The following is a 13,531-nucleotide window of genomic DNA, read 5'->3' on the forward strand; positions in this document are numbered from 1 at the left end:
CGTATTTTAAATGTCGGCATAAAGCCAGACTCCTCGGTAGCAGCCGTGGTGCCAAACGACGTCATCTGAAAACACGAATTGTATTTCCTAATGTTCTGTAGAAAATGAGTTGAATGTGGATTTGCACCAGAAACAAGAGACAACAACAGTTCAGGTGGATGGCTTAAAGGTGTTAATTTCACTTTGCCGTCTGAATAACAAATCCCACGTGATTGAAATTTAACCCTCTGTGCTTGGCAGTACTCACACATGATGTACATTTCTCCTATTGTAACTTTTGGATGTAGGCAATAATCTTTTTCAATGTTATAATTGAATCCCTCCATATACAGACCCTGACGCCTGTGTGACGTGGTAGCCTGTGAATACTGCATCCATCGAATTCAATTCTGTTCAGCACGTTGTTCGGGTGCTTGTGAGGCCGTCAATTGTGATGGTCGTATACGCTGATCAGCAAGCCTGCGAGCCTTGTCTCTCGATCTGCTTCTGTCTCACTTTCTCTGTGTAACCTGACTGTTGTGGTCATACGTGATTTCCGTTTCAAACGCGAAAAGAATTTTATATATATAGATTTTAGCTCATCTAGCTAAACACTCGCAGACCAAGTTACTCACAATCCAAGGTTTTACTGTAATTGTCTACTTCTGTGGAATCTCTCCTGCCCCCATTAAATACAAATCTCGCCCTTGTATAATATTCTACTTGCTTTCTGAATACTTCAACTCTTAGAGAATAGTCTCATCCTTTGGGTTGTCCTGGGTACTCCACTCTCTGTGAATTTCCCCTTGGGATTAATAAAGTATCTATCTATCTATCTACCTACCTAATTTGCAATCAGTTTGTTGAAACATTCAGTTTCTGGGTATTGGGCCACTTTGAGCTTGGCTTGACTGCACGTTGTAGGTTACTTTCATGAACACACTTATACAGTACTTACATATCCCATCTGTGCAGTTTCAAACCAGTTCAGTCCAGTTCAGAGTCACAAGGATAGGAGAGCCTGTCTCAGCAGCCTCAGGTGTAGGACAGGATTCACTCCTGTCTGGGGTGCCACCACACTGGGCCAATTTAAAGTAGCAAATAACCCTAATATACACATATATTGGGATGTGGGAGAATAATTGGACTGCCCACTCAATAACCCACATCATCATGGGTAGAATTTGCAAACTCCACACTGACAGGGTCAACACCAAGCCTTCTTTAGCTGTGGGGCATTAGTGCTGACCCACTACACCGCTTCTAATTTTTCTTATTCTAGTCTGAATTGTAACCAAATGGCCTAAATCTCCTTCTGGTCTGTTAGAATTCTTCTCCCTTGGCATCTTCATATGTCGTCTGTCTAGGATATGGCCTGGAACTAACTAGGGTGACTTGCTATCACTGAAATTCCATTTAAAATATCCATTGGAATTCTCGAGATTCACAGAGTGACCTTTTCCCTCTGTTTGTATGTGATCATTTCCCTGAAGGAATAAGTCTGCCTGCTGCCCAGTGAAGGATTTTAAAACATTGTTGAAATGTTACACTGGTAAAAATAGAAAGGGAAAAAAATGATATGCGAGTTCCAGTTTGATAGCGCAGACTTTACCTTTGCTGTGTGATAAATGATCCAAGCCACCTTGTTTTGAGGTCTTTCAAACCTGGTATTGATTTTCTTCCATTTCTTTTAAAAACTAGGTTATGTGGTTTCTTTGAAGAGCATTTCCGCTTCTAAATAAGGCGGCAGCAAAACTAAAGGTCCATCAATTTCACAAACAGCACGGGGCTTCCCAGTGCCAGGAAGTGAATATTAGTGAGAACAACTTAAAATTCAACAGGAAGGCAAGGCAGTCTGAAGGCCGACATGTTTTCATTTTATTTGTCTTAATGGTCTGATATTGAGACTCCCTGAGATCAAGCTGACCTGAAGTGAATTAACTAAATGAGCTCAAAATTATTAAAATAATAGAGTACCTATAAAAAGCATTCACCCTCTTGGAAGTTTTAATATTTTATTATTATACAACATTAAAATCACAGTGGATTTAATTCGGTGTTTTAGATCAACTGAAAAAGAAGCATCAGTGAAAAAGTGAAATCATCCATCCATTATCCAACCCGCTATATCCTAACTACAGGGTCACGGGGGTCTGCTGGAGCCAACACAGGGCGCAAGGCAGGAAACAAACCCCGGGCAGGGTGCCAGCCCACCAGAGAGCATGCACACATACACACCCATACACCAAGCACACACTAGGGACAAAATCGCCAATGCACCTAACCTGCATGTCTTTGGACTGTGGGAGGAAGCCCACGCAGACACGGGGAGAACATGCAAACTCCACGCAGGGAGGACCTGGGAAGCGAACCCCCAGGTCCCCTAACTGCAAGGCAACAGCACTACCCACTGCGCCACTGTGCCACCCACAAAAGTGAAATCAGATCTTTGCAAACTTTTAAACTAATTGATTGCATAAGTGTTCATTATGACTACCTTAAATTATGACTGGTACAGCAAATCTGTTTTAAAAGTCATAGAATTAGTTCAATGGTGACCACCCATCTTGGGGTTCAATTGACTGTAGTATAAATAAATACTTCTGTGTCTGGAAGGTCCAGCCTGTGATGAGTCAGTCATGGTGGTCCAACTGACTCGTTAAAGACAAAAGAATGATTCAGGCAGCTCCATGAAAAGGCGTCTGAAAAGCACAAGTAAGGGGATGGAGATAAGAAAATATCCAAGTCACTGAATACCCTTGGAGTCCAGCAGTTTAAGCCCCTGATCTTTCCGTCCCAGATATGCACAAACAATTGTGGCAGGCCCCAATCTTCTTGCCTATTGTGTACCATTCGTAGCTCTTATACAATAAATCAGTTAATTTTCAAGTTCTTACTTATTTATATAATTTTAACAAATTATTATATTTTAAGTAATAATCAACAGCTAGATAGTGAAGATTTTTTCAGTTCTCTCCTTTCATAGTGTAAAAATAATACTAATTTTATGCTAGTAGTGGTCATTTTGTATTAATAGATTTTTTTTTTGGTTGCTGATTATTGAATAATATTATATTGAGTATACTTTTAAAAACCTACATCAACGCCCTCCCGCTCATCTCCGCACTCCCTCTGTCCACACAGTGTCTTGGCATGGATGACATTTGCCCTGGGTCATTCCACATCTCGAAAATATGCTTATCTACTCTTAAGGGTTAAATCCTGGAGCAAACTGGAGTCAGTTTCTCCTACACTGTAAATCTCTCTAAGTGTTCCCTACCTTGCTTGCCAACCTCCTGTAGCCTTTTGATATATCCCGTAATTAAAATCTCTTGTGCCATTTGGAAGCTAGATGGAATTAAGCTGGCATTTCAGTAATCCTGATGGGCCACTAAACCTGTGTCCTCTTAAGCAAACTGGCCAATAGAAGGATACTTCATCAGTAAGGCAGCTCATGCCAACCCCTTTATGCCCACTGTGACCTTTTTCAGCTTGGCACTTGATCACAATAATTTCAAAGATTGGGTAAAGAAGCTTGTAGTTGAGCATTGCCTTCACCAGACTGCAGGCCTTTCACAGTTAATGACATCAGAATGTGCAGTGTGGCAGCCGCATGTGTCACAGCTAATGACATCATATTCTCAAATGGCATGCCGTAATGTAATTTGAAGGCATGGCTATTTATTTTCTTTCCAGAAGAAAACAGCAACAAATACCCCCACACACAGTGACACATATGCAGACCTGAACCGTTTGCCGAGGCCAATCCGGGTGTAAATTGCATGTTGAATCCTCATGAGTTGTCTACCCTGCTTTCTGAGGTGCGTCCAGATTCAAACAGTGATCCACATGGCTGCCAGAAACAGTAATTAAGTCATCAGCGGCTGTCAGGGCACCCTGAGATCCTCTAATAATTCTCTGTAATTTTAAAGGATGACGGTACCAAGATGGAAAGGGTAAAGCAGTGGGATAATTAATCAATCTCTGAGTAATTTGTACTACCCGCTGTTATAAGACGTGGCATAAAATGTACCCTTGTATGTGTGTGATTTTTTTTTTTTTTAACTGATTAACAGAATTGAGTGTGGTCATGAAAGTTAAGGTGGCGATTGTACACTGCTCTTTAACATCTTATTTAGTGACCAGTTCACATCTCAAGAGCTGAAAAGATGGCCCACTGGATGACAGTTTGTCTTATAGCTCTTTTGAGCCTAGCCGGTCTCTGTGTGGACTGTGTACATTCTCCCTGTGCCCATATGGATTTCCATGAGTAGTCTGTCTTCCTAATACATCACAGAAATGCAGGTTACGTTGACTGGTGGCCAAACTGTTTCACTGTTGGGCTGTGTGCAGTGGACTAGCATCCCATCCTCGGATTCTTCCTGTTTGAATCCAAATGGTGTTTGAAATTTTTCTAGTTCTCTCTAAGCCTTTAATAGAAAAAAGAAGATCCATAATGTCAAACTGCTCATTCTTTTCAGAGTCAAAGAAAGCCAGAGCTGATCTCAACAACATCAGGTGCTGGGGAGAAACCAACAAGGAGCAGGACACCAGTAGGTCCAGAATGCGAAAGAATGACTTATAAGGTAACTTGGTAAAAAAAAAAAACTCTTAAGTGCTACAGTTTTAATCCAAGCTTAAAAGAGGGGTCTGGGATGTGACTGAGTCAGGATGCTGACCCTGGTGACTGTCTGTAACGACCTGACCTCTGCTAATCAGCGTCTGAGGCCATCCTGACCTCTGTGTGAGATGAATGTACTTTGTTAATCAGTAAGGGTTGACTCGGTTCCATGCTGACCTGCCCAGGTCAGAAGTAGTCTGATAACCTCAAAACCCCACATATGTTTACGTGGTGATTTCTGGTAGCCTGCTGAGTAGGATAATTACATGTAAAGCTGCAGCCTGGCACAGTCTCAAAGAAACTAATTAGACGGCATCTTAAAACTTGAAGATTAAATCTCGATATGGCCATATATGTTTAAAAAAAAAAAGATAAAGCATTTCATGGGTTGTACTTACTTTTTCTTGTGACTGTACAGCTATCTGTAAATCTACATAACCTCTTAGTTTCCTAAATAGGTGGAAGTATAGTCTCTCTTAAGTCGCTGATGCCACCTAATCACCTTGTTCTCCTTATTTCTAGCACTGGGGTCACCTACTTTCTCTATTTTCTCTGTATCTAATAAATATTTATGATACCTTATTTCCTAGTCTGCTCAAATCTATCACTGAAGGCACTCAATTTTCCTCTGTCTAACTCTGCTACTCATCACTCATGCCACACTATCCTTCAGTCCTCTTTGTTTAATACTGAAGCCGCCTCATCTCCTGTTCTCCTCTTTGTCTGACATTGATGGTATCTCACCTCCTTGTTCTCAGTTTTTCCAACTTTGCTGCTACCTTATCTACCAGTTTTTGTCATCTCCTATACAAGGGGGTACCCAAAAATAACTAGAATCTGTACCTGGCACAATCTCGACTTAGTTGCGAATTTCGGTGTAGCATACTTAACGGTATTCTGTGGAAGTCTGCCAAGTGGTTTTGCTCTGTAGTGTTTGTATGCCATTCATTCCATGTTGTTTTTTTTGGGGGGCTTATTAAAGACGTTCTGCGATTTTTGTGATGGGTGATCATAAGAAACAGCGAGTTTGTATTAAATTTTGCTTTCTCTTAGAGAAAACAGCTGCTGAAACTGTAGTGATGCTTAAAACTGCTTCTAAACAGGAAGCTTTAAGTCAGGGGTGTCCACACTTTTATGGCTTGTGAGCTACTTTTAAAATGACCAGGTCAAAATGATCTACCTACATTAAAAATTATAAATATATAAATATTATATACTGAGTATCAGAGGTGGGTAGTAACGAGTTACATTTACTTGAGTAACTTTTTAAAAGAACTGTACTTCTAAGAGTAGTTTTACTGCACCATACTTTTCACTTTTACTTGAGTACATTTGTGAAGAAGAAACACTACTCTTACTCCATGAATTGGCAACACTCAACTCGTTACTTTTTTCCCCATTAGATAAAGTCTGACAGACAATTTTCAGTCTGCTCTGTGTAGCAGATGCTGTCAATTTGCACACACGCCATTGCATCTCCAGCTCTGACGTGAGGTTTGGGATGTTCCCCAAATCAAGGCGCTGCAGCTTTGAGGACAGATGTTGCATTTTTCGTTTGAAAGCATTAACTGAGCTAATCATATTGGCCATGGTTTTCTCTTTTCCTTGCAGCTGTAAATTAAGCTCATTCAACATGTTGGTCAGATCGGAAAAAAAAACGCCAAGTCTAGCGGCCATTGATCGTTATTAAGTTGCTTGTATTCTGCATGTTTAATGACAAGGAGAAACTCCTTTTTCTCCAGCCAGGGGTCTTGAAATCTCAGCAGGAATTTCTCCCTAACCATCTGCCTCAACAAAGGCATCTTTTATCATCTCTCCATCTTGGAAGGACTACTTCTGCTTAATGATCGAGTGACTCACCCGGAACGATGCTTCGGTGTGTCTGCCTTTGCTTTTGAATTCAGCGAAAATACAGTGAAAAATGATGGCTGTCCGATTTAACTGCGATTTTAGTTCCCTCTCCTTTCTCTGATTGCTTTTCAGAAGGAAGTCAGTTTCGCAGTTTTTATGAACAGGTCGAAAGTGCCTTTCCACATTTTCCTTCTTTGAAATAGCAATGATAGATTGACAGATCAGACAAACGCACTTCGATTGTGACATTGTGAGAGAAAAAAATTATCTTCCAATTCCACATCCAGCCCATAAACAACAAATAGTTTTTTAAATCCTTTCTTTAGTTGATATAAATTGGAAGGCTAACTAGATCACTTAGATAGCCGAAGTTTTGCAGTAGCTTTGATTGTGCGTGTGGGATGACCAGTGTGTTAGAAGAAAAGAGATCTCAGACTGGCCGCCCTGTATGTCAATCAAGCAAATGCCATAGGGATGATATATGATAGACTGACATTTAAAATTTTTTTTTTTGAATGCAACGCGATCTACCTGCACTACTCTCTGATCTACCGGTCGATCACGATCGACGCATTGGGCACCCCTGCTTTAAGTAAATCACAGGTCCACGTGTGGTATTCACGTTTCAAATGAGGGGAAATGTCACTTGAAGACCAATCAAGATCTTGCCGACCTTCTATAATTAGGAATGACGAAAATCTTGATAAAGTTTGCAATGCAATTTACGAAGATCATTGTCGAACTATTGAAGAGATTTCTGAATTGACTTGTGTGTCTTGGTTGGGAGTTCTTGCCACCTTTTCTACTCCCCTGATCTTTCTCCGTGCAACTTCTTTTTTTCATATGCAGAAACAAGAAAAACTCACAGAAAAGTGTTTTTGTTCCCTGTAGGAAGACAATGTAGACATTGGACTCCCCATTTGTCCTAACATTGATGAGGCAGGCCCAGCAACCCTTTACTTTCCTGCCTCCCTTCCAAATCTCTAATACTAATATAAGTTCATTTGCCAGTCCTCCTATTTTTAAAAGTGATGTCACTATCCTGCCAGTTTCCTATATCCAGTATTGGTTCCATTTCACTTTGGCATCCCTTCTCGTTTCTAAAGCAGATACTGTAACATTTACCAGCATCCCCTGGCTCTAGTTTTGATGGTGCCTTATTTTCCAGCCTTCCAAGCTTTGAATCTTGATGTCATTTCACTTCCCTACTGAGATGATGGTTTTTACTATATGTCATGATTTAGTCTGAGTATTGATATGTTGTAGCCTTTACCTTTAAGAGAAGCCATATTGTGTACCACTGTCAGGGTGACGTCACACGTTTCTAGGGGCCTGGTCTCCTGGGTTGGTGACCTTAACTTAATCATCAAACGGCATAAAAGGTCAGCCTTTTGCTCTGGGCCTCATCCAATTCATTTCACTTTGACTTCTCATGTGATTACTTTTCATGTCTTTCCTGGTTTTTGACTTTTTGTGTGTTACTTGACTTTTACTTTTGCCTCTAATCTGGGTTTTGGTCGTTTTGGTTTATTTTGTTTTCTTTGCCTTTTGCTCACATCTCCTGGCTTTCTCAAGAAATGAGTTATCTGTTTTCTTGCCAAGTCAGGACACTGTATTCCTACTGTATCACCCGGCCTTCTTCGCCTCACAGTTATGTACTGCCTCTTCATCATGTTTTACCTCCTCTCACTTGGGCACCGTTTTATCTCTTATTTCCGCCTCATTTCTCATAAGAGAATTCTTTCTCTCTTCCTTATCTCTCAGAAATGTCAATTTTTCTTACTGCTTTTAGTCTCCATCCCATCTCACTGCTAAAAATTTAAGCCACATCTATTCATGTATAGGGTGGTCCAGATCTAATTATGCAATTTTAATTACACTATAACTTCTGAAGTTCATTACGTAGAAAATCACCCATAAAATCCCAGACCATCGAGAAGTGTGGGAACTGACGACATGAAGAATCGTCTTCACGCCGAGCTGGAATCATCCCTGCATAAATTAAAGTCATCCAGACAATCTGGATCTGCATAATTAGATCTGGACCACCCTATAGATCAGTAACACAGAAAGGAGCCAACCGAGAAGGCAATGCGGCCCACTTACCAACAGCTTTTAGTGAAGCATACTTGTTGTAATGAGGTCCAGGAAGTGACAGTGTGGTACTCAAGTTGTTGTGAGGGTGTGCCAGTCCAAGCTGAGATCCCAAGGGAACCACCGTGGCGTTGTTCAGATGATTCGGATCTGTCAGAAGATTAAGAAGAAAAACACATTATGACAAAAAAATAATCAGTTTATACAGTGTACCCTGCAATACAAATTTCAAGAAGGAACTTTTCTATAAGAGTCAAGCCTTGGTAGGATATGTAATGAAACAAGTAAGAAAATGCAGGCATGAAGTAACGTGCAGAGACTTGGTTAGCTGGTTTGAGAGTTGGAGTATTTTTAAAATTTCTAGTCGCTTCAAAGCGTTTGTTATGGCGATTTTATTACTATTTTTGTAACAGTGAGTCCTATTCAAATATAACAGTAAAAATAGAATGTAATAATATGCATTAGTAGTGCATGCAAAATATGTTTTTAATACCATATTTATAATATCATGTGGCAGAATTTGCTTTCACAGATAGCAGATTCAAACCTAAGTGATGAAAAGATTCAAGTGCCATTGCTTTTTTCTTTTTTCTCAAAATGTCCAATATGTCCCTTATATATAATGCTAGCTGTCCCCCACATCTCCACCTGCGTAGTAATAAAACAGGACAAACTTTAAAAATCAATAAAAAAAAATTTTATTAATTTGCATGGGGATTGTGGAAGAGAGGTGAAGAAGAGAGTGCAGGCAGGGTGGAATGGGTGGAGAAGAGTGTCAGGAGTGATTTGTGACAGACGGGTATCAGCAAGAGTGAAAGAGAAGGTCTACAGGACGGTTGTGAGACCAGCTATGTTATATGGGTTGGAGACGGTGGCACTGACCAGAAAGCAGGAGACAGAGCTGGAGGTAGCAGAGGTAAAGATACTAAGATTTGCATTGGGTGTGACAAGGATGGATAGGATTAGAAATGAGGACATTAGAGGGTCAGCTAAAGTTGGATGGTTCGGAGACAAAGTCAGAGAAGCGAGATTGTGTTGGTTTAGACATGTGCAGAGGAGAGGTTTTGAGTATATTGGGAGAAGGATGTTAAAGATAGAGCTGCCAGGGAAGAGGAAAAGGAGGTTTATGGATGTGGTGAGAGAGGACATGTATGACAGGTGTAACAGAACAAGATGCAGAGGACAGAAAGATATGGAAGAAGATGATCCGCTATGGCAACCCCTAACAGGAGCAGCCGAAAGATGAAGTAGAAGATTGAGAAGAATGTATGTATATTGATAGGTTTCCTATCTGAGGGCATCTAAATATACAATATTTTTGGTTTTGTTATCAGGGTGGAGGACATATAGATTTCTTGGGGAACTAACCCCCACGGTGAGCTAAGATCAACCTCTGCCAACTTGAGTGTCTGTCCCTGGGCCTTGTTGTTAATTGACATTGCAATGCAAAGCTTCACTGGGAACTGTAATCTCTGGAATTGAAAGGGCATGTCCATCACGATAAGAGGAGTGCGAGGGATTAAATCCCTCTCGCCAATGCCACATCCTGTGATGATTATCACCTCTGTGATGTTGTTCTGAAGCTTACAGCCCTGGAGACGGGTACCATTGGAAAGTTCAGGTGGGTTCAGGTTTCTCAAAAGGATAATCGGTGCTCCTTCTTTCAATGCTGTGGAGCGGCATGCCAGGAGGATTAATGGAAATTAAAAATTCTGTAGGATAATGAACTGAATCGTTGTGTTCTAAAATAGTATTTACTGAAGTGTATGTCTGAGACAGAGTATCAAATAATTTGAGCACCAATTGATTAATTTTATGCCTCCCCTTCCCCCTCTCTCTTCACTTCACACTTATAAATCGTTGCCGCAAAAAACTATGATACTTAGCGCAATAAGAGAAGTCATAAAATCAACCATAATGTTCAAGCAAATTATAGAAAAAAAAAACCCGATCTACTAGTTAAGTAGTTCTCTCGTGAAAGCGGACAGACATACAGACCCGACTTGAACAGAGGCCGGCATGTGAGTGAGGAGGGCCCGCCCGCCTTCCCCTCCACTCGGGCCACAGCCTCTCTCTTCGCTTTGTGCTTATAAATTGCTGCCACAAGCAAATTATAGAAAACAACCCAATCTAAATCCATTAATTAGTTCTCTCGTGAAAAGCGGACAGACTGACGTTGGATTGTATACTGTATATACCTGTATAGAGATTATTATGTGAAACACTTCCTGCTCAGTGTGCTGTTCTGTTTACTAAGCTAGGGATTTGGTAAGAGACTTAGATGTATAGTACCTGCTGTATTATATTTAATATATATGTAGAGCATAGTAACTGTGGAGTTATTGTAGTTTATTTTGATATTTATATTCTATCTTACTTTATAGGCTTATTTTTATATTTGCTCTTCATGTTACTTGTGCCTTTGTCTATCTGTACAGTTCTAACATACTTTATTAATCCCGAAGGAAATTACTTATTCTGGTTCTGATAGTTGTTGGATACAAGGAGGATCTGTGGCTAACTGTACTTCAAATTTCTTAAACATAAATTGTGTCAAAGTAGTACCTGATGGAGTTTAAGAATCTGTGTAAAAGTTTCAGGCAAAAATGATTGGCTGCATCTGATAGATTGTAGAATATTGGACCGCTTTACAGTGAGAATTACAGAAATATTGAATTATTATATACTTTAGATAATGCAGCTGTGAGGTTGTTTTTAGTGTAACAGAAAATGATGAGTACACAATTAGTCACTGCTCATTAAGTGTCATTGAGCCATCTTTCATACATTTTTACAAAAGCTAAACTGCTTGTAATCTTTACATTTACGAACAAGAACATCACGTCACTTAACAGCTTTAAATTCAAGAAGCAGGAGAAGTGAGCTGCTGTAACTGAGATTCATGTAAAACGCTGCGTAGCCGCAGAGACAACCACGGAATGGGGCGGTGGCAGAAGCAGACTGTTGGCATATGTTTTATCGTGGAAGGGTTTTGCAGTGTCCCTATGTGACGGTGCGGGTCAGGCCAATGCTACCAAGTCCCACCAGTAGCCTATGGAACCCACCACCGCCAATAACATTTTTGAGGAATGAGCCCAGCAAATGAGGACACCACGTGAATCAAGGGGTAGATAAACCAGTACTCATTGCTTTTATTAAAATAAACAAATACAGTTATTGTTCAAAAGTGACACGCAAAATCCATAATAAATAAATATTCCAATAAAAGTGAAAATGGAGGTTAAAATCCATCTGGCAGGAAACTGTCCTTTTCTAAAAACCCAGTGCATCTTTCTTAAAACTGAGGTCTCCTCTGCTTATCCCATATGGGCCACAAAGAGAAGTCTCCCTGCCAAAAGACACAACTAACATTCCACAGGTCCAGGTCCAGGTCCCGGCCATTCTATGGCTACAGTTAATGCTCCCTCTTCAGACCTAGACTCAGGTCCCCAAAGGCCATAGCACTCACACTGGGGCTCCCAATCCAAACTTTACTGACCCCTGCTGCTTTCCTGGACTTGTACAGTGAGTCGTCCCTTTTAACAACCATCACTCTGGCTCCCTAAGTTGCTTCAGACCCTGGGCATCCGCCATTTGCTACCCTCAAGGTTCTCTCCTTTCCAGCTGCATGCCTTCTCCCACTCTTGAGCTCGCTCGCTCGCACCAGCTCTTTCAGCCTCCTGCTTTCTTGTCTCTCTTCCTTCTTTAACTTCCACTCTGATATTAGTGTTTTTTCCTCTTTTTTTCTTTCTGATTTTGCACTCCCCTTTTTGTATGCCGGGGAGCTGTTGCAGCTGCAGGTGCGATCACCCTGGGCTGATAATGAGACAATATGACCGCCCGCACATGCCAACAAGGCAACACATGGATGGTTGACCACCTCGCACCAACCCAGAGATGAGCCATCTTCTCAGCAGATCACTCACACCTGCTCCACTCCCCAGCTCAATTATTTATTTAAAATGGCAACTTTTTCTGAGCTTTGGACCCGCTATACCACACCCTATCCTAACATTGTTGTGTAGAACCACAGATATGTCCTCCGCCCCAACTTTTGTTCTCTTATCTCTGCACTCACCTGGCCTGGAAGGAGACCGAGCCTGCAGATAAAATTGATCCATTTAATCCCACGTGCAAATTGTATGCACCCAGAACTGTCTTGCTACTATGCTTCACTTTCTCTATTAAAGGACATGTTCTCTTTATTCTTACAGACTGACCTCAGTATGTGCGTCTCTGGAACTGCAGGTCTGACATTGTGGTCAGCAACACAGGAGCGCCGCAGGGGACTGTACTTTCTCTGGTCCTGTTCAGCCTATATACATCGGACTTCCAATATGATTCAGAGTCCTGCCACGTGCAAAAATTCGCTGATGACACTGCTATCGTGGGCTGCATCAGGAGTGGGCAGGAGGAGGAGGAGTATAGGAACCTAATTAAGGACTTTGTTAAATGTTGCAGAGAGTACAGACCTATAAATACCTGGGAGTGCAGCTGGATGATAAATTGGACTGGACTACCAATACTAATGGTCTGTGCTAGAGAGGACAGAGCCGACTATACTTCCTTAGAAGGCTGGCGTCCTTCAACATCTGCAATAAGATGCTGCAGATGTTCTATCAGACGGTTGTGGCGAGTGCCCTCTTCTACACGGTGGTGTGCTGGGGGGGCATTATAAAGAAGAAGGACGCCTCATGCCTGGACAAACTGGTGAGGAAGGCAGGCTCTAATGTAGGCAGACTGACAGACTGAGGAGATTGTTCCTCCCCTACATTATGCGACTCTTCAATTCCACCCGAGGGGTAAATGCAAACATTATACAAAGTTATAAATATATATAAAACTTTGTATAATGTTATATATATATATTTTTTTATTCATCAGTATGCTGCTGCTGGAGTATGCGAATTTCCCCTTGGGATTAATAAAGTATCTATCTATTCATTTATAATCCTGGTGGTAGGACAGAGCAAATATTAAACGCAA

At 41.1% G+C, this 13,531-nt stretch overlaps 1 protein-coding gene across 2 annotated transcripts in view; it reads right to left on the reverse strand.

Moving 5' to 3' along the window:
• The window catches only part of LOC120536896 (protein shisa-9B-like), a 196,455-nt gene that overhangs the window by 21,418 nt on the left and 161,506 nt on the right, over positions 1-13,531 (reverse strand). For both annotated transcript variants that reach the window (XM_039765444.1, XM_039765443.1), the window contains exon 3: positions 8,558-8,695. In XM_039765444.1, coding sequence (XP_039621378.1) covers positions 8,558-8,695 — 138 coding nt within the window. The remainder of the gene's footprint in view (positions 1-8,557; positions 8,696-13,531) is intronic.

The sequence above is a fragment of the Polypterus senegalus genome, chromosome 10, assembly GCF_016835505.1.
Source record: "Polypterus senegalus isolate Bchr_013 chromosome 10, ASM1683550v1, whole genome shotgun sequence".
Lineage (NCBI taxonomy): Eukaryota > Metazoa > Chordata > Cladistia > Polypteriformes > Polypteridae > Polypterus > Polypterus senegalus.